This window comes from Gorilla gorilla, chromosome 17 (genome assembly GCF_029281585.2).
Source record: "Gorilla gorilla gorilla isolate KB3781 chromosome 17, NHGRI_mGorGor1-v2.1_pri, whole genome shotgun sequence".
In the NCBI taxonomy this organism is placed as follows: domain Eukaryota; kingdom Metazoa; phylum Chordata; class Mammalia; order Primates; family Hominidae; genus Gorilla; species Gorilla gorilla.
In genome coordinates, this window is record NC_073241.2 from 38,207,159 (window position 1) to 38,226,891 (window position 19,733).

Sequence of the window (19,733 nt, forward strand, 5' to 3'; positions counted from 1 at the left end):
CACCCTGAGCACATCGCAACCCCTGTGCACCCAGCTGTGAACCGGGGGAGCAAGATCAGAGGCCGGTGCCAGCTGTGCCAACTCCAACAAGGACACATCCCTAGCTGTGGGTAGTAAGTCCAGTTATAAATTTTTCTCTCTTCTTCTGTGGATAAGCTGGAACAGATCCCTGAATTGCACTGATACCGAAGATGCGTGCATTATAGAAAATTGTTGTCAAGCACCTTAGTGGCCATTTTGAACCTCAAAGCTCAGAGGAAGCTAAAGGTTTGCCACTTGAAAAAGGGAACTGAGATCTGCAACTACAGCTACTCCAATAAGACAGTGGCTGTGGAGCTCCAAAGGCAAAGGCTAATAGCGTGCCTGGGAGATCCTTTGCACTTCCACAACATTTGGGACTTGAAGGTACTGCCTGGGATCAGGAGATCCTCCAAGCCCTGCAGGCTTGTGAGCACTACCAATAGTTACTGGGCCTAGGCAGGGAATGCTGTATCTTTTCTATTTTAAATTTATACAATTTATTCAGCAAAGTAATGAGATATTGTGGTTGCAAGTTTCAGTATTTGCCTAGCTTCCCTTTTCATTTTGCAGAATTAGAACAACCTCAAATACTTCAAACTGCGTTCCAAACCAAGGCATATAGCAGCTGAAGTTCTGAGGGCATTTAAGTGGAGTTATTCCATGAAAGATCATTTTAGATTTTTTGGAGTGGTGAAAGTTTAGGATGGAAATGAAAAGGTAAAAATATTGTATCTGCTCTGCCTTTTCAGGATTTCAGGTTTTTTTTAACAGAGGAAGGGTGAGAGATGCCTGTTTCCAGGTCATTGTGCCATGGTCACACCTGTTGAATCGCTTCCAAAGGGGGTTGGTCAACTGACCATCTGCAGTGAAATGCCCTGATATTCCTGGGTTGGCTTTACAGCAAGTCTCTAAATGCTGGGAGCACATAGTCAGTTCTCACTGTGCAGACTTTTCTAGAGGAGCTAGCGTGTAGATTGTATTGTTACTAGGCAGAGGGAAAAGGTGAGGAGGATAAACTTTTCTTTAAAATCTCTTATATGTCCATCCTGAACCCTCAGTCAGATGGGATCCCAGTCAAGCCATATTGGGTGTGCTCCCAAGTGGAGCAGGCTGCTGTCTACCAAAGAGAGAGAAGGGCCATGGCAAGAGGCAGTCTTGACCTGCCCCGCAGGCTTATGACACAGGACCAGAGGGGTCTCTCTCTGTCTCCTTCCAGAAACCAGCTTTGGACTCCATCTCTGAGGAGGCATATTTGGATAAAGTGAGTGTTAATGGAGGAAAAAAAATGTCAAAGGGTACATGATAGATTTAGAACCCTGAGCTGGGGTTTCCTGGTAATCAAAGAGACAGTTGCATTTCAAGTTCTGTGTGAAGATATTATTAGTTTTGGTGTCTGCCTGTTGACTTTTACACTTCTGGTGATTTGGGAACTCTAATTTACTTTGCCAGGTTTCTTTTGTCTTTCTCTGGGATTGGTAGCTCTAGAAGATGTTGGCAATTTGCTTCCTTCTTTCAGCCTCAGTTTTCTGTTTAAAATGAGGCAGTTTGGAAGGGTGGCCTCTGAAGTCCTGGAGCCATCAACCCCTGCTCCCCCTTGGGTGACCCTGGCAAGGCTTGGCACTTTCACTTCCAGACACAGAAAGCTCTGTGCTTACCTGGGTAGAATCTGATGTGAGCACCCCATAGAGGGAGGACTAAGGATTCTTGGTTGAGAAAAATGAAAGGAGTTTATGTGGGTTTGCTGAGTAATCATCATGGGAAAATTACTCATGTCTATTTTTCCTTTGCTTATTTCATTGCTATGAGCATCTCTTTCTCTTCCCTTACACTTTAACCCCCCTGAGTCCCATCAAGTCCCAGTGTCACTGGCAGGCCTCAGGCATGTGCAGGTCCGGCAGGGAGGCAGGGAGAGCTAGAAGTACTGAGTTGGCCATTAGTAGAACTCTTACTGCCATTCCAGGAACCTAGATGGAGACTGCAGAGTGGATGGAACGGTAGGAGGCAGCTGGCAGTGAGAGATGCTCCATGCCTGGCTACAGGAAGGGAAGAAGGAGGAGTCACTCGCCACAGGCTGGAGGCTGGAAGCTGGAGGCTGGAGCCTGCGGCACCACTGCTCACCTCGCTGTGGTTGATGGCAAAGACCGAGACTGCAGCCAGCCAGAGCGTAGAAGGGCAACAGGGTATGTGCGCTATCCGGGACTGCTGGTTGGGGGTGTTATTCTGGGCGTCACTACTTTAGGTGTGCTATCTGGGGCTGCGCTGCCTGCATGCTACGGGGAGTGGGGGTGGTTGGGGGCACTATTACCCTCTATACAGCTGGGGGCTGTGGGGCTGGCCGCTTGAGGGCGCTATCCGGGGTTGCACGGCCCCTGGCAGGGAGCAGATTGAGGAAGCTCTCCTGGGCTGCACTGCCTTCATTGGAGGTCGGGTTGGGGGTGCTATCCTAGGCTGTATTGCTGGCAGCAGTGGGGCAGGTTGGAAGTGCTACTGAGCAGGTTGGGGGCACTATTGGGGTTACACTGCAGGTGCTGTGGGGGTTGGGGGGACTGGTGGGGCACTGACTGGTCTGGCTGCATTGCCCACGGTGGGGAGCGAGGTGGGGGTGCTATCTGGGGCTGCACTGCCCACGACGGGGGGCTTGTTGGGTGCACTATCCATGGCTGCACTGCCCATGGTGGGGGGTGGCTTGGCAGCACTACTAGGACTGCAATGCCCGTGGCAGGGGATAGGTTAGGGGCAGTATCTCATGGTGCTACACTGCCAGTGGGGGACGGGGGGGTGCAGAGATGTGTAGGGGGGTTTTCAGGTGCTATTGGGGGCCAAACTGCCCATGATAGAGGGTGGATTGGGTGCCCTATAGGGGGCTACACAGTCCATGGTAAGGGGCAGTTTAGGGGCAATACCCACAGCCGGTGGCAGGCAGGGTGGTGGGGTGGGTTGTGGGCACCATCAGTGACTGCATGGAAGTCAGTGTGGGCAAGTGAGGGGTGCTATCAGCTGCTGCACTACCTGTGGCGGGGATCGGGTTTGGTGCACTATCAAGGACTACACTGCTGGCAGCAGCATATGGGTTAGAGGCACTTTTGGGAGCTACACTGCCCATGGTGGGGTGTGGGTTGGGTGCACTATCCAGGGTGTCGTTCCCCAAGGCTGGGGGATGGTTGGGGGTGCTATCCACTATCTGACGCTGCACTGCCCATGGTGGGGTGTGGGTTGGGTGCGCTATCCAGGGTGTCGTTCGCCAAGGCTGGGGGATGGTTGAGGGTGCTATCCACTATCTGGGGCTGCACTGCCCATCATGGGAAGTGGGTTGGGGGCCTTAAGGATCTGTGACTGCACTATTCATGGTGGGGAGCAGGTTACAACACTTTCTGGGGCATCACTGCCCATAGTGGGGGGTTGGTTGGGGGTCCTATCCATGGTTGCATGGCCCACAGCAACAAGCAGGTTGGGGGCACTATCGGGCTGCATTGCCCACGGCAGGGGGCAGGTTGGTGGCGCTATCTGGTGCTGCAGTGTCCGAGGTTGGGGGCTCTATCAGGTGCTACACCACGGCAGCAAGTAGGGAGCGGGGGTGTTAGGGGCAATATCCCGGGGCTATACTGTTGGCAGCAGGCAGCAGGTTAGAGGCGCTATCAGGGGCTGCCCTGCTGGTGGCAGCAAAGGTTGCAGCAACAGCAGTAGCCTCCAAGGAAGGAGTCTTCCTCCTCTCCCCGGACTCCAGACTCTGGAAGGTGACCTCCTCCTGCTCCTGCTCGAGCAGGGCAAATGCACACTGTTTCTGCAGGAATCCTGAGCATGGCAGGGCCCCCACACCCGTGGTGGCTCCTGGGCCTGCACCCTCTTACTCTGTGTTACGGAGACTGCCTGGGACCCCTGGGCCTGCAGGACAGGGAGTAGCAGACACCACAGGGGGACGGGGCTCTGTGGGTGGAGGCACCAGGATCGGGAACCAGCACTTGGGTGGGAGGGCTGGCTGGGTCTGAGTTGCTGCTGGTTCTCCTCCCCAAGGACCATAGCTCTGGGGAGCCCAGCAGTTCCAGTGGAGTGGGGAGCTGGGCAATGTGTTGTTTCCAGTCCCCAGTTCCTGGCCAGCTTGTGCCAAAAGGAGAGGCTGGACTTTGGAGGGTGGGTATGAGTGCCTTCAATGAAACCGGCCCCTGCCACCCAGTGGCCAGCATGATAAGGTGAGGTTCTAATGCTACCACTCCCTGCATCCTCCTCTAGGCTTTTCTGGCTTTGCCTGCCTAGCTGCTCTGTGCCAGGAAGAGGAGGGTCACCTGTTGCACACTGGAGGCTGGAGCCTGCAGACGGCCTACGGCTGCCGCTTGCCTTGCTGCATTTGGTGGCTGCTATGGAGACTGCAGCATGCGGTAGGAGGACAGCTGGCTGTGGCCATGGCAGGGGCAGTGCTGCGGCAGTGGTCAAGATGGTAGGAGCCTTGTAGGGTGGGCCAGTGCATTGAGGGTGACAGCAGCGGTCATTGTATTGGCATTGGCACTAGCGGCGGCAGCAACAGCAAGTCCGGGGGCTGGGAAGGGGAGGAGTAGGAGCACTGCGGTGCCTGCCCAGCCAGGCCTTGGGTAGGTAGGAAGCTTCAGGTGCCATACTGCCTCAGTGGAAGTGGTGGAGGAACAGCCAGGGCAAGGAGAAGTCCTCCCCCTTCTCCTGCAGTCTCTGGAGGGTGCCCAACTCCTGCTGGCGCATGAGCCAGGTGTGAGTGACAGCATTATCTCACTTATTTGTTTTTCCCCCTGAGATGGAGTCTTGCTTTGTCACCCAGGCTGGAGTGCAGTGGTGCGATGTCAGCTCACTGCAAACTCTCTCTCCTGGGTTCAAGCAATTCTCCTGCCTCAGCCTCCCAAGTAGCTGGGATTACAGGCATGAGCCACCATGTCCGGCTAATTTCCTATTTTTAGTAGAGATGGGGTTTCTCCATGTTGGTCAGTCTGGTTTTGAATTCCCGACCTCAGGTGATCTGCCCACCTCAGCCTCCCATAGTGCTGGGATTACAGGCAGGAGGTACTGTGCCCAGCCAAATTCTTTCTTGCATGAGGTCCAAGAACTCGCTCTTGAGGTCTGGATCAGGACCCCTTTCTGATAATACCTGTATTGTATTTTGGAATTACATAACTTGCTTGGTTTCACAGGATCACAGCTGGAGAAGAATTTTGCCTGGGAATGACTCATACCTTGAGTCTCAACCATATGTGATTTAGATTATATTTATTTTTTATTTTTATTTTTTTGAGACAGGGTCTCACTCTGTTGCTCAGGCTGGAGTGCAGTGGCACAATCTCTGCTTACTGTAGCCTTGACCTCCTGGCTCAAGTGATCTGCTCACTTCAGCTGGGACTGCAGGCCTGCACCACCACTCCTGGCTAATTTTTAAAATTTTTTGTAGAGATGGAGTTTTGCCATGTTGCCCAGGCTCATCTTGAACTCCTGAGATCAAGTGATTCTCCCAGGATCACTTGTGGGGGGCTCCCTAAGTGCTGAAATTACAGGTGTAAGCCACCGTACCCAGCCTGAGTGATATTTAGATGAGACTTTGGACTTTAGGTTTTAGAGTTGATGCTGAAAGGAGTTAAGATTTTTCAGGTTGTAGCGATGGACTGAACGTATTTTGTATGTGAGAAGCACATGAATTTTGAGGGGTCAGGGATGGAATGTTGTTAAAAACTGAATGTGTCCTTCAACATTCATTTGTTGAAAGCCTGATCCCCATGTGATGGTATTTGGAGGTGGGGCTTGTGGTGGGCAATTAGGGTTAGATTAGATCATGAGGGTGGGGCCTTCATGATGGGATTAATATCCTTATAAAAAGAGAGACACACAAAGTTTCCTCCCCTGCATCTGTATCTCTCTCCATGCATGCACCAAGGGAAGGCCAGATGAGGACAGGGCCAGGAAGAGTGCCCTCACCAAGAATCTGACCATGCGGGCCCCTGCAACTTTCCAGAACAGTGATAAATCAGTGTTTGTGGTTTACATCACCATCTACGGTAATTTGTTAGAGCAGGCCAAAGTGACTAAGACGCTTCCCCTAGGTCCCAATAGTTACTTCTTTAGGATGAAAGTTCTCTAAAAATCCTTTCAAATGCAAAAGCTTTTCCAAACCAAAGGATATCCCCAGAAATATACCTTTTGTATACGTGACTTAAAACCAATAAGCCTTTTTATGGCTGAACCATGGATAGCCCAGGTGTCCCCATGAAGGGTGCAGAAGCTGCAGCTTCCTTGATCCAGAGTCAACTCCCAAAGATGGCCAGAGAGAAAGAAAGCACAAGCCCTCGTTGTCACAGGCATTAAGAACAGTGTTTCTGCAAACTTGTCTCTGGTCTCCCACAAACCTGAGCTGCCTCCAGTCACACAAACCTGCTAATCCGTGACACCAGACTGGTGATACTGAGATGAGACTTTCTTGGTCAATAAGGCAACGAGGGGACAGATGACAGAGGTCCCTTATGGGCTGAGAGACCTTATTGAGACAAAGTCCCCTGAGAGCTGGAATAGTCGGACAGAAAATGTTCCTCGTGCAGCCCTTTCCTGACAGCCAGTCACATCCACGTGCAGGCCAGGGACCCGTGCTCCAGCCAGCAGAAAGCCAGGGAGAGAACTCTCTCACCAGATCCATGCCATGCTGTCAGGACACACAATAAAACAGAAGGAGAATTTTGCTGGACTTTTCAGAAATTGGTGATCCACAGCAAAATGGGTCCAAACAGATGCTGGTCCAGTGAGAACCATAAGATCACCAGTGTGTGAGGCCGGATGGAGCAGAGGCTGCTGGGAGAACCGTAAGCTCACCCGCTGCTGGGACCTGTGCCTGTGCTCTCCCCTGTGACCAATGACAGAAAAGACAGAGGAAAACAATGGTTGTCCCTGAGAGGAAAGGACATGAGTGCTGAAAACCAAGCTCACAAGGGTCACCCAAAGAACGAGCTCTTGCAAAGATGTTCTTCTACTAACTCGAATTTGGAAAGGGAAATACAAGGAGAGACTTTTTACCACTCTCGCTCGACCAGATTCTGAGCAGAATTGTGGGGGGCTGGTGTGGTAAGAATTCCTCCTTTCGTCAGCATGGTCAGTGTCGAGAGATCTTGGTTGCACCCTCAGGAGTGAGCCCCAGTCATTCCTTTGCGGCTGCCAAAACTCTCTAAGTGGAAGAACTTTTCCTCTATCCTCTTATGTTCACTGCCTGGGGCCCTGTGAATTAAACTTTTTTAAAAAACAAATTAACAGGGAAAAAGGCAAATATTTTTAAAAAATCACTGGGCACGGTGGCTCATGCCTGTAATCCTAGCACTTTGGGAGGCTGAGGCAGGTGGATCACCTGAGGTCAGGAGTTCAAGACCAGCCTGGCCAACATGGTGAAACCATATCTCTACTAAAAATATAAAAAAATTAGCCAGGCATGGTGGCAGGCACCTGTAATCCCAGCTACTCGGGAGGTTGAGGTAGGAGAATCGCTAGAATCCTGGGGATGGAGGTTGCAGTGTGCCGAGATCTGCTATTGCACTCCAGCCTGGGCGACAGAGTGAGACTCTGTCTCAAAAAAAAAAAAATTACGTGGCTGAGTGCAGTGGCTCACATCTGGAACCCCAGCACTTTGGGAGGCTGAGGCAGGGGATTGCTTGAGACAAGGAGTTTGAGACCAGCCTGGGCAACATAGCAATACCCCATTTCTACAAAAATAAACAAATTAATAACAAAAATGTTTAAATAAATGTTTTATGTGCATGAGAATTTACCGAAAAGAAGTGAAACAAAAAAGTGGTTAGACTCGGGCTTACCTGCCATTTTAACAGAGAATAGGAGGTTTGGGTTTCATGGATGGGAAATCATGAAGAAGTGGCTAGGAACATATGGGGGATGCTAACAGAAGGTGACGGTGAGTTTAGCAAGGTTTGTTCATGCTCACTCCCTCTCCACTGAGAAGAGTCACTCTCCCCTCCTGGCATGGAGAGAGGGGGCACCTTCACAGGGGAATTTATGCCCTGCTTTCACACGGAAAAGGGGAGGGCAGACAGCTCGTCCTGCATGTGCCCATTCTCAGTTTCCTCAGCTCAAAATAATCCTTATGCCAAAGTGGCATATTTGGGGGTGTATATTCAGTATATAAAGCACTTAGCACAATTCCTGGCCATATTGAGTGCCCATATTTAACGTTTCTTATTACTTTTTTGTTTACCATAGTTAGGTTCTGAGCTGGGTGCTGGAGTTACAGTATTATAAGTTATAATGACATCATTCCTGTCCTCAAGAAGTTGACAATTTGAAGCAAAGGGAGACAAACATGAACACAAACAGGTACACAAAGTCATCAGTGTTCCATGCCATAGAAACACAGCCGCGTGCTGGGTGCGCAGAAGGAGCAGTGCATTATGTTGGGGTGGGGACTCCCAACATAGCTGCAGTGAGTTTTGATCACCACTATATTGTTGCCTGAGTGACACAGTGAGACTCATCTCAAAAGAAAAAAAAAAAACAAAGATCGCCTCAACCTCCCAAGTCTCAATCTTCCCATCTCAGCCTCCTGAGTAGCTGGAACTGCAGGCACATGCCACCACACCTGGCTAGATTTTCTATTTTTTGTAGAGATGGGGTCTCGCTATGTTGCCCAGGCTGGTCTCAAACTACTGGGCTAAACAATCCTCCTGCCTCAGCCTCCCAAAGTGCTGGGATTATAGGTATGAGCCATCATGCCTGTCTTGATTATCTTTGATAAAAATGGAGGTGATTCTAGAGAGAAATTTTGTTTCAGTGGAAAACTACAACCCATCCTGGTGGATTATCAAATACTTGTCATGTTTACTGTCTTTGAGTTATTTTCACCTCTTTGTAAACTGGATCTGGCCGTCTTGTGCATGTTGTCAGTAATGAGTGTTTCCAGTATTCTCCCCTGTCCTAATTTGGCATCACTGATAACTAAAACTGCCCTTTTCCAGAAACCCTGAAACCTGAAGCTGAATCACTCAGTGTAACTTTAACAGAATCATCACCACAGCAGTTTGGGTGACTCAGAAAGTTCACCAGAGCACAATCCTCCAAGCGCCGGGAAGTAACAGGACTGCGATGCTGTGGCTGCCATCCTCATTCCGCTATGTAAGGATCCTTGGAGACCAATATCTAGAAATCTGAACTAATGGCCCTGTGAACTTAGAAACAGGATCTATAGTCAGCACCAATGGTTAATCTTTGTATTTCCTTTGTATCCATAGAAATGCCCTCATTCAATGCCTGATTGCTTGCACACATAAAGACCCACCTTTGGGGGTGCCCCACCCCCACCTGCACCACCACCTCCTGAAATGAGACACAGCTGTTTAACTGGACTGAGATATTCCCAGGGCAGAGAGACTGGTTTAATGGGAACAATCAAATAACTTCGCTTCTGGAATGTGACACATCATAGAGAAGTTTCAGACAGGGAAATGAAGGAGCCTAAATGATGCCACTCCACAATATGCCATTGTGGCATAAGGATTATTTTGAGCTGAAGGTAATGGAGGATCCACACGTGCTGAAAGAGTTCTCTGTCTTCTCCTTTTCTGCCTGAAATCAGATCATAAATGCCTTCTTGTGAAGGTGGCATAAAGTACCCTGTGAAGGTGTCCCCCTCGCCCCCACCAAGAACAGAGTGGCTCTTATCACCGGAGTTAGCACCAAGATGAGTCCACATAAACCAGCCTTTCTGAAATAGCCTTGTCTTCCATCACCTTCCCCAAATACTCCCCAGTCACTTCCCAGTGCCTTGTCCTCCCTCAAGGTCAAATACTCTTTTCTTTGTTAAAGTTATCAGCCCCTGAGTCTCACTGCTTCTTTGAGTTCCACTTCTTTTCTGTGAATTCCTATGCACATAAACATTAATAAAAATTGTATACTTTTTCTCTTATTAATCTTTATTTTCAGTGTAATTTGCAGGTCCCCATTAACTGAACCTAAGAGGGTGGAGGAAACATTTTTCCTCACCAGCAATATATCTCTCACTTAATCCTTAACCTATGAATAGGTACCATGATTATCTTTATTTCACTGATGATGCCACTGAGGCACAGATAATGTAAAAATCCTGTCCAAGGTCTCTCATAGCTAGTAACTGATGTAGTTGGGACATATTAAATAAATGATGACTGGCATGTTCAGTCGAGTTAAATTAAGATTTTTCTGAGTGTTCTGGGAAGATTTGGAAAATAAAGCCATGGCCCCGTTCTTCAAATATTTATTTAATTGGCAGTACTTGTTACCAACACAAAATTGCACACGTCAGTGTTCAGAAGCATAACTCAGATTCCATCTTATACTTAGCCAAACCTGATTAAATGGTTTCCCAAAGTTACTGTTGTAGCCATACAAAGACAAAAACAACCTCTTGTCAAATCAGAAGAGCCACAGAAAACAAGAGAGTACCTCAAAGTCAACCAGTGACTGCTGAAAAACATCTATCCAGAAAAAAGAAAAAGAAAAAAAAACAGGCATGGCTTTGGGAAGAAGACATGAATTTGAGATCTAGCATGAGGAAGTATGGAGAGGGAAACTGGTCTAAAATACTGTTACATTATAAATTCACCACTGGCCAAGTGTCATGTGAAAAGACAGATGAAGGACTGTGAAGAAATTAAAACTGATTGGCTCAGACAGTGAAGACTGAATGTGTTTGTAAAAGCTTCATACATGGACAGTTAAATATGTTGATCACGGCATTTTGTTTGTAACTTGCTGGTCATTGATGTTTCTTAAAACTGTTGTTTAAGGCATTACAGGTATTTTTCTGCAACAGTCAATATGAGGATTTGTACTACAAGAGATAAAATATATGCTATCATTGTTTTTTGTTTGTTTGTTTTTTGAGATGGAGTTTTGCTCTTGTTACCCAGGCTGTAGTCCAATGGCGCAATCTCAGCTCCTGCAGCCTTGGCCTCCTGGGTTCAAGAGGCTCTCCTGACTCACGCTCCTGAGTAGCTGGGACTACAGGCGTCTGCCACCACACCTGGCTAATTTTTGTATTTGCAGTAGAGATGGGGTTTCACTATGTTGGCCAGCCTGGTCTTGAACTCCTGACCTCAGGTGATTCGCCTGCCTCGGCCTCCCAAAGTGTTGGGATTACAAGTGTGAGCCACCGTGCCGGCCTATCAATGTATTCTTTAAGCATCTTTTTATTTTGATAAAATGTAAATTTGTTTAACCCTGCTGCATGCAATAACTCAGCCCCCAAATCCTGTTTCAATTTAAAAAACAAAAACAAAAAACACCCTCTTGTCAAAAACTTGATTAAACTCTGGGTGAACTAGTTTTCTCACTTTTTTTCTTATCAGGCTTAAATTTTTATTGCATATCCTTACTTTAGCCATGGACTGAGTTGGTATTTTTTGGTTATGCACTCACAGCACGGCACAATGCATGGAATAACGGCATGTGTTCCGTCACAGTCCCCGCTGTCCTGTGCCCCTGCCATCGCGGATACAGCCGAGCCCCACGGTTAAGCTCCTCCCGACCCAGGGACAAATGGCCTCGCCCAAGGGCGCAGGACGAGTCCCAGCCCAAGCCATTCTGCAGGGCCCTGACCAGAGGGCGTCTGCGGCCTCGCGTGCTGCGCAGTTCTTCCGCTCGGACAGCAGGGGGCGCGCTGCCCTTGGCAAAGAAAGCCTCCGCGCCCAGCGACCAGCACCCAGCGCCCGCCTATACCGCCGCGCGGGCCGGTACCGGGTCAGGGCGGCGCGGAGCGGTGGGTTGCAGAGACAACCCCAAGTGGTGGCTGGTCCCGGAGAGTCTGTTCCCGTTGTGCTGTCGCCTCGCAGCCCAGGGCTCCCGAGAGTGAGGAGAAAGCTCAGGCTCCCAGGGCGGGCCCGCTTGGTCCCGGGAACTCGGGAGTCACCGCCGTCAGTGTTACCGGGTCCGAGAGCGCGGGTCGTTGGAGCGCAGTGTGGCCGCCGCGTGGGGACGTCTTGGGGGAGGTGATGGCGACGCTGGGGGGCGACCCGGGGCACCGCGTGGTCCCAGACAGCTGCGCCCAGCAGGGCAGACGGGCGCCCCAGCCCCTCAGTCCAGCCCGGGCCCATCCTGCTCCGGGCTGCGGGGACTGGGGGCGGGCCGCCCGGGGGCGGCCTGGGGCCTTGGAGATGTGACCCAGGTGACACGGACTCTGGGACCACCTGCCTCTCACGCCGGGGTGCCCGAGTGCCCTCATGATTTGAAGAAGAGGGAGACAGAGTCGGAGCCCAAAGCATCTAAAAGCCGCGCTGGCAGCACGAACCCAGATGACGAAGCCGCACTCGCGTCTGAAAGCGCTTTCCTTCTACGCGTGCAGGGACGCGCCTGGCAGCGGCCCACCCTGAGGCTGCAGGACAGGAACCGGTCCCCCGGATTCCTCTTCCTCAGGAGCCCTTACAGAGTCCACACAGCCGGCTGCGAGGGAGGAAAGAGCCCACTCACATCTCCACGTGTGGAGGCCGCCTGGCCTGGAAGCTCATTCCCTGCAGAAACTAGTCTCTCCAGGAGCCCCAGGGTGCCCCTAGCAGGAATCACCACACCCATAGCATAGCTCTCTTCCATTACTTAGTGATGGCGCCTCCCAAATCAGCTTCCCCCTGCCAGCCAGGAGCTGTTTTCGCCATAGGCACTATTGCCTAATAGGCAGCTGGGACATTCCACCTTCACCTGCTGCCAGGAAAACAGGTAGAAGGCCAACTGCATTTAGTTCAAATAATGCAAAAAGGGAAACATTGTTAAATTTTTGCATACGAATATTGATTTTATTAAAATCTGGAGATATCTTTTTTGAGACGGAGTTTCACTCTTGTTGCCCAGGCTGGAGTGCAGTGGCGTGATCTCAACTCACTGCAACCTCCGCCTCCCAGGTTCAAGCGATTCTCCTGCCTCAGCCTCCCAAGCAGTTGGTATTACACGCGTGGGCCACCATGCCCGGCTAATATTTTTGCATTTTTAGTAGAGACAGGGCTTCACCATGTTGGTCAGGCTGGTCTCAAACTCCTGACCTCAGGTGATCCACCTGCCTTGGCCTCCCAAAGTGCTGGGATTACAAGCGTGAGCCACCTCACCCGGCCTAAAATCTGGAGATATCAAACCTAAATATATATTCCCTTCTTTTACAAAGTGAAAAAAAAAAAAAAACTAACTCTATAGAATGTGAAAACAGAGACATATCTTAATAGTAATACATGTTAAGTGCTTTAATTCAATTCCTGTTGTTGAAACCCAAAAGCAAAAAAAAACCCAAAACCTTTGAGAAAGCTGCTGGTACCAAAATGGAGTCACTTACATTAAACTCCAGCAAAATGGAGTGGTGGGAGGCCATCAAGAAGCCCTCACGCCCACATGCCTGAAACAGGACTTATCCCAAGACTTTCCTGCACCCAGACCAGCATCACGACTTAGTGCAAGGACTTCTCGAGGCCACAGTATTCCAGATCTGCCACCAGCATGCAACACTGACCTGGCAACAGCCGCCTCCCCCAATCAACAGAGCCAACTCCTGCAGTGAGCTTCTGTCACCTACGAGCCTTGTTTCAAAGCCGCTCATGTGTACATCTGTTTGTCTTTAAAAGATTCCTCTTTGGCTAGGTGCAGTGGCTCATGCCTGTAATCCCAGCACTTTGGGAGGCCAAGGCAGGCAGATCGCTTGAGGTCAGGAGTTCGAAACCAGCCTGACCAACGTGGCGAAACCCCATCTCTACTAAAAATACAAAAATTAGCCGGGTATGGTGGCGAGTGCCTGCGATCCCAGCTACTCGGGAGGCCAAGGCAGGAGACCCACTTTAACCCAGAAGGCAGAGGTTGTATTGAGCCAAGAGCAGAGCGAGACTCCATCTCAAAAAAAATAAAAATAAAAATTTATCTTTGCCATGACATCCCTGGATATGCCCTGATCCATCATTGTAGCACACACATCCTGAACTATAATCCCTTGCCTAGTCCCAAGTGAGCCCATTTGTTCTGGGTCCTATCTGAGCTTCTTTTTAGCCTGACACCTGCACAACTGCTGCGTGTGGTGACTCACAGTTACTAATATCTCAGTGAAACTCTTCTCCAAGCCAAGGGGCCCAACAGACTTGGCCCTCCGTGCACAGGCAGGCCTGATGCATGGGAGTGGCTGGGAGCCACCACCCTGTCAAAGGCGGAGATCTTGGAACCACCTGATGGCATTCCAGACTTACAGGTGGGGAATTAATGACTTCACAGCATGGAAACTTCCAGTTGGCAGCAGTTGCAGGCCATTCTGACCCTTACTGAGATGGTTTTTGGGGAACGTGGTCCAGATGGTGGATGTGACACTCTCAGCCGGCACAGGTATGAGGACTGAGGCCATCCTCGGGCAGGGGCAGGAGATGGAGGATTGCCAGCTGTCTGGATCTGGGCAAGGGCTATGAGGTGGCACACCATCCAACCTGAGCAACTCATGGCCCTACACGCCAGCTCCTTCCCCCAAGGTTGGCAGGGGATTCCCTGTCCAGTGCCGTGACTTTTCTAGTGTTGGACGCACCAGACATGCCTGCAATCTACCACAAAACTAGTGACTGCTGAGACCTGGAGGTCAGAAGGTTGGAATAGGTGATTGCTAAGGGACATTCCCTTCTGAGATTCCATTATTCAGTCCGAGAAGCCCACAGGAGACACTGTCAAAACCCTCCAAATTACTTTCTGCATAGACATATCAGATCATTCTGATGGAGGGCAACCCTATAGCATGACTGACAACCATGACATTCTCACCGAATAGAGCTACAGCTGCCACCTGAGGGCTTCCTCTCCTCTCACTTGATGATGGTTAGAACCAGCTCTCCAGTAGAAGGACTGACACACGCAGTATCACAAGTATCCTCCCCGTGTTTCCAGCACAAAGTTTGGACTGCTCCACATGGTGCCCAAGGCCCTGAGTTGGCCTATGTGTTTAAGCATCACCTCCCCAACCCTCCAAGCAACAAGATGCCTCCTGCAGCCATGCAGAACCACGTGTTTATCCCACTGCAGCCCTAGCCATTTCTCTCTGCCTCCACCTGAACATCCTGCTCCAGATCCTTTTCCCCACCCCCCTCACATCTCCAGCTGGCCTGCTCGGTGCTGTCATGCGGGCACTGTGAGCCTGCAGAGTCCAGGGGGTTCCTGGAGGGCAGGGCTCCTGTTTACCTATGCATCTGGTAAGACGGGACATGTGACTAGTGACAAACTGAAACCTCTGCTCCTTGTGAGATGCCACACTCTGGGAAGTTGTGTGGCTACTACTTGCATAGGAACTTGGGCACTGGAGTCACCCCTTAGGATCTTCCCATTCCTAGAGGCCAGCGGTGTTGTTCCCCTCTTCTTCCAACTTCAGGTTCAGATTTTGGCCTCTCCATTCCAGCTTAGTGATGGTTGCCCTGCCCCAACCGGCTCTGCACTCCTGGCTTTGAAGCTGCAGTTCCAGATCCTTTGCAATAGCCCCTTGCTTTTGTCCCCTATGTCTTCATCTTCCATCTGCGTCACCCATCCCACACTTACTACTTTTGTGTTTTTTTTGTTGTTTGTTTTTTTCTGAGACAGGGTCTCACTCTGTCACCCAGGCTGGAGGGCAGTGATGCAATCTTGGTTCAGTGCAACCCCCGCCTCCTGGGTTCAAACGAGTCTCCCACCTCAGCCATGTAAGTAGCTGGGATTACAGGTGCACGACACCATGCCTGGCTAGTTTTTGTATTTTTAGTAGAGACAGGGTTTCACCATGTTGGCCAGGCTGGTCTTGAACTCCTGACCTGAGGTGATCTGCTCGCCTCAGCCTCCCAATATGCTGAGATTACAGGTGCTTTTGTTTTAGATGTGCTGTGGGCTGTGGCTGACTGCAGTGACTAAATGGTAGAGAGGCCTGCCCAGGCGACCCCCAGGATGCGACATGGCTTGTGGTGTTTGGGGCATCCAGTCCTGGCACTCGCTGATGCCATCTATATGGACTTCTCATCTTCACCTTCCTCTACAGGGGGCCTCTACAAGTGACTTAGCTTCACTCCACCCTGAAGCCTTCACTCACAGAAAGAGGAAGCAATTTGTGGGGCTGAAACTGGGAAAGGAAGTCCAGGGCAGAGAAAGAGGCAAGAAGCAGTTGGGGTTAGAAGCCTTTGACTCTGGGTCCTCTGTCCTGGCTCCTGCAGTCTTTCTGCTCTTCTTGTCCATCTGTTTGGTGTGGTCACGTGCATGCACTATTTCATTTGATCCACACAGTCCTGGGAGGAGTGCAGTTTAATTCATTTTACAGAGGGGCACAGAGAGGCTAGGCCAGTACCTCAAGTTTACCCTGCTGCTGAGTGGCCCCCTGTGCTGACATGCATAGCCCCTGCATGTCCCAACATCTGCTGGGGACAAAGCGCTGGTTCAGATGGCCTGGTGCCTCCCCAGATCACCCAAGTTTTAGGCCACTGATTTGGGCCTCTGCTTATGTTTTCAAAAAGCTGCTCTATTTATACATTGCCTCCACGGAAAAAAGCAATGATGAATGTGGTTCCTACTAGGAAAGCTATGGGATGTATTTTTCCAGCCCTGAAGTCTTGGGTATGGATGATAGAACTGATTGTAAATGGCTTAATAAATCAGGCAAAGCCTGTCTAAGCTGTGGTGTAATCTAAATATTTCTAGTTTTCTTGAATAACATTTGGTTATTGGAGACATCATGATCTTTTCATGCTTTAATAATATATTTAACTGTAAAAAACAAAAACAACAAAAAACCAACCACAGTTGATGTGTATGGAAGGTAAAATCTGGAGACCCCCAAACTCACTATGCCCAAGGGAAAAGGTAAGCTTGGAAGCCGAGTCAGGAGGAACACCGACCTTCCTTTTGTTCCTCAACAGAATGGCTAGAGATAGAAGGCAGTGTCTTCCCAGGTGGCCTCTCTCACCCAGACAATGTAAATTAACAGCGTATCTTCCCGGTGAGGGATGAGAGGAGACGAAAAATACCGTCTCCCCCATGTAACCCACTGTTCCTCTTCCCCCTCCTTGCCTGCAGTATGTGGATTAATGAGCTCTAATCAAGGATGAGACCATACCCGCTTTTGTTTTCTTTCCTCTTTAAATATTGAAGTGCCCAAAATCCTTTTTGGAAAAAAGTGCAGACCACAGATCCTACAGTGGCTTGTGTCCTTTTCCCAGGCACATCCTCAATCTTGGCAAAATAAATCTCAACGCTGACTGAGACTGCCTCCGTCATTCTCTGGTTTCATGGTACTCTCCTAGGTGTCGTCCTGGGACATGCTCCCAACCCTGTGAGGGAGGCAGCCAGGCCCCCAGTACAGACTTCACCCGGCACCAACAGAGAGCTGACATGGCCCTCTCAAGGCCACACAGCTACCTGAACATCAATCCGCGTCCTGACTCCTGGTCTGAGTGGTGACAGTGATGCACTAGGACAAATGTTTTACTTTTTATTTGGGATTGGATCATAAAGGCAGCAAAACATTTGATGACTCATGTCCACAAGACACTCAGTGAAAACTGTTGAAATGAAGGGAAAAAAAAATGAGGGCAAGTATCCTGAAGCCTATGAGTGGAAATCAGAATGAATGTCATCACCAGCGATAGATGAATATCATTTTGTAAGAGGTCTAAATGACATAGCAAGCAGTTTTGCTGACTCTGAGGATCACAGAGGTAAGCAGCCCATTTCGTTTCTGGGAGGCTTGTCCAGGGATGAATGAGGCAAGCCCGCAGGTCCCCACCTTGGGTGCCTCTCTGTGCTCCAAGGTTCACTCTGCTTCTCCTGAAGCCGCAGGGATGACGCTCATGCGGAATACTTGCTGAAGGCAGCCTGAGACTCCAGACAGAGCAGAAGCAGAAGCAGAAGCAGAAGCAGAAGCAGAAGCAGAACCAGGAGTCAGCTCAAGCTCCCTCAGGGCCTCCTGCTGTCCTGACCCAAGGGCTGGGAGGGCCTTTCCTGAGGTTGGGGAAGGGGGCAGTTCTTTCTTTTTGTTTTTTTGTTTGTTTTGTTTGTTGAGACAGGGTCTCGCTCTGTCACCCAGGCTGGAGTGCAGTGGAACAATAATGGCTCACTGCAGCCTCAACCTCCTGGGTTCCAGCCATCCTCCTGCCTGAGCCTCCCAAGCAGCTAGGACTACAGGCACACACCACCACACCTGGCTAATTAAAAACTTTTATTATAGAGACAGGGTCTCATTCTGTGGCTTAGGCTGGAAATGCAGTGGTGCAATCATAGCTCACTGTAACCTCAAACTCCTGGGCTCAAAGGATCCTCCCATTTCAACCTTCCAAGTAGCTGTGCACCACACCCATCTAGTTTTGGGTTTTTTTTTTTTTTTTTAGAGATGGGGTCTTGCTATGCTGCCCAGGCTGATCTGGAATGCCTGGCCTCAATCCTGCCTCAGCCTCTCAACGTGCTGGGAGAGTTATTTTGTTGAAGAAAACTTCCAGATATTATATGACTAATAAGCACTACATCTCAAAATCCATGAGAATGTAAGAAATTTCTTGCACATCTGTATAAATACTCAGATCTGAGTATATTCTGAGAAAATTAAGATGGGCTAACGAAGGCCTAAGGGAATAATCAGCAATTTGGAGAGACATGAGCATATTTTAAACTCATTTAAAAAATCCAAACTATTTATTGAAAAGCTCTACTAAACAAAATTAGTTCAGACAAAGCAATAAGATGACGAATCAAGCTCTCTCCAGAGATGAAAGAAAAGCCAGTCTCAAAGATGACTATAACTAACGCTGTTGCTGGAAAGACAAGGGCACCGAGCCAGCCCCAGGAGAGGCTCCACTTCTTCAAAGACAAAACGATTCCAAACGTGGCAGGACACAGTGCTCACCCTACAGTGAACCTCTGGGAATATGTTATTTTTTAAATTCAGTTAATCTTTCTTCTTCTTTTTTTTTTTTTGAGACAGAGTCTCCTGTCGCCCAGGCTGGAGTGCAGGGGTGCAATCTCAGCTCACTGCAACCTCCACCTCCCGGGTTCAAATGATTCTCGGGCCTCAGCCTCACAAGTAGCTGGAATTACAGGCATGCGCCACCATACCCAGCTAATTTTTGTATTTTTAGTAGAGATAGGGTTTCATTATGTTGTCCAGGCTGGTCTCAAACTCCTGGCCTCAAGTGATCCACCTGCCTCGGCTCCCCAAAGTGCTGGAATTACAGGCATGAGCCACCGCACCCGGCCAAGACTTTCTCATTCTTAAACTTCAGGAAAGATGTCTGGCCAGCCAGTTAATAGCCTCATTAGAATTATTCTTACATACTATTCCGCCTCCTAAAGAGAAACAAGTAAGGCCCAGTTTCTCCTCTTTAAACTGATCACAGATTGGCCAGGTGTGGTGATTCAATCCCAGCACTTTGGAAAGCTGAGAGGATCACTTGAGTCCAGGAGTTTGAGACCAGCCTGGGCAACACAGTGAGACCCCATCTCTACCAAAAAATTTTTAAAAATTAGCCTGGCATGCTAGTGCATGCCTGTGGTCCCAACTCAGAAGGCTAAGGCAGGAAGATCACTTGAGTCCTGAGGTCAAGGCTACAGTGAGCTGTGATCACACCACTGCACTCCAGGCTGGGAGACAGAGCAAGACCCCAACTCAAACAAAAACAAAAAAGCTGATCACAGAAACAACAGCTTTCAGAGATTAGTTTCCTTCTGTCTGTCCCATGTCTTGGCTTCTGAACACTCACATGATATTACTGGGGTCGCCTTTAGGGTATTCATCAGAGGCA

The 19,733-nt window shown here is 49.6% G+C and overlaps 1 protein-coding gene across 1 annotated transcript in view; it reads left to right on the forward strand.

Annotated features, from left to right (window-relative positions):
- Positions 1-12,076, forward strand: part of LOC129528335 (adhesion G protein-coupled receptor A3-like) — a 49,934-nt gene extending 37,858 nt beyond the window's left edge. The window contains 3 exon segments of the mRNA XM_063699403.1: positions 1,982-2,201; positions 4,249-4,453; positions 8,973-12,076. Of these exon segments, the coding sequence (XP_063555473.1) occupies positions 1,982-2,201; positions 4,249-4,453; position 8,973 (426 nt within the window). The 3' untranslated portion in view covers positions 8,974-12,076.
- The last annotated feature ends 7,657 nt before the right edge of the window (positions 12,077-19,733 follow it).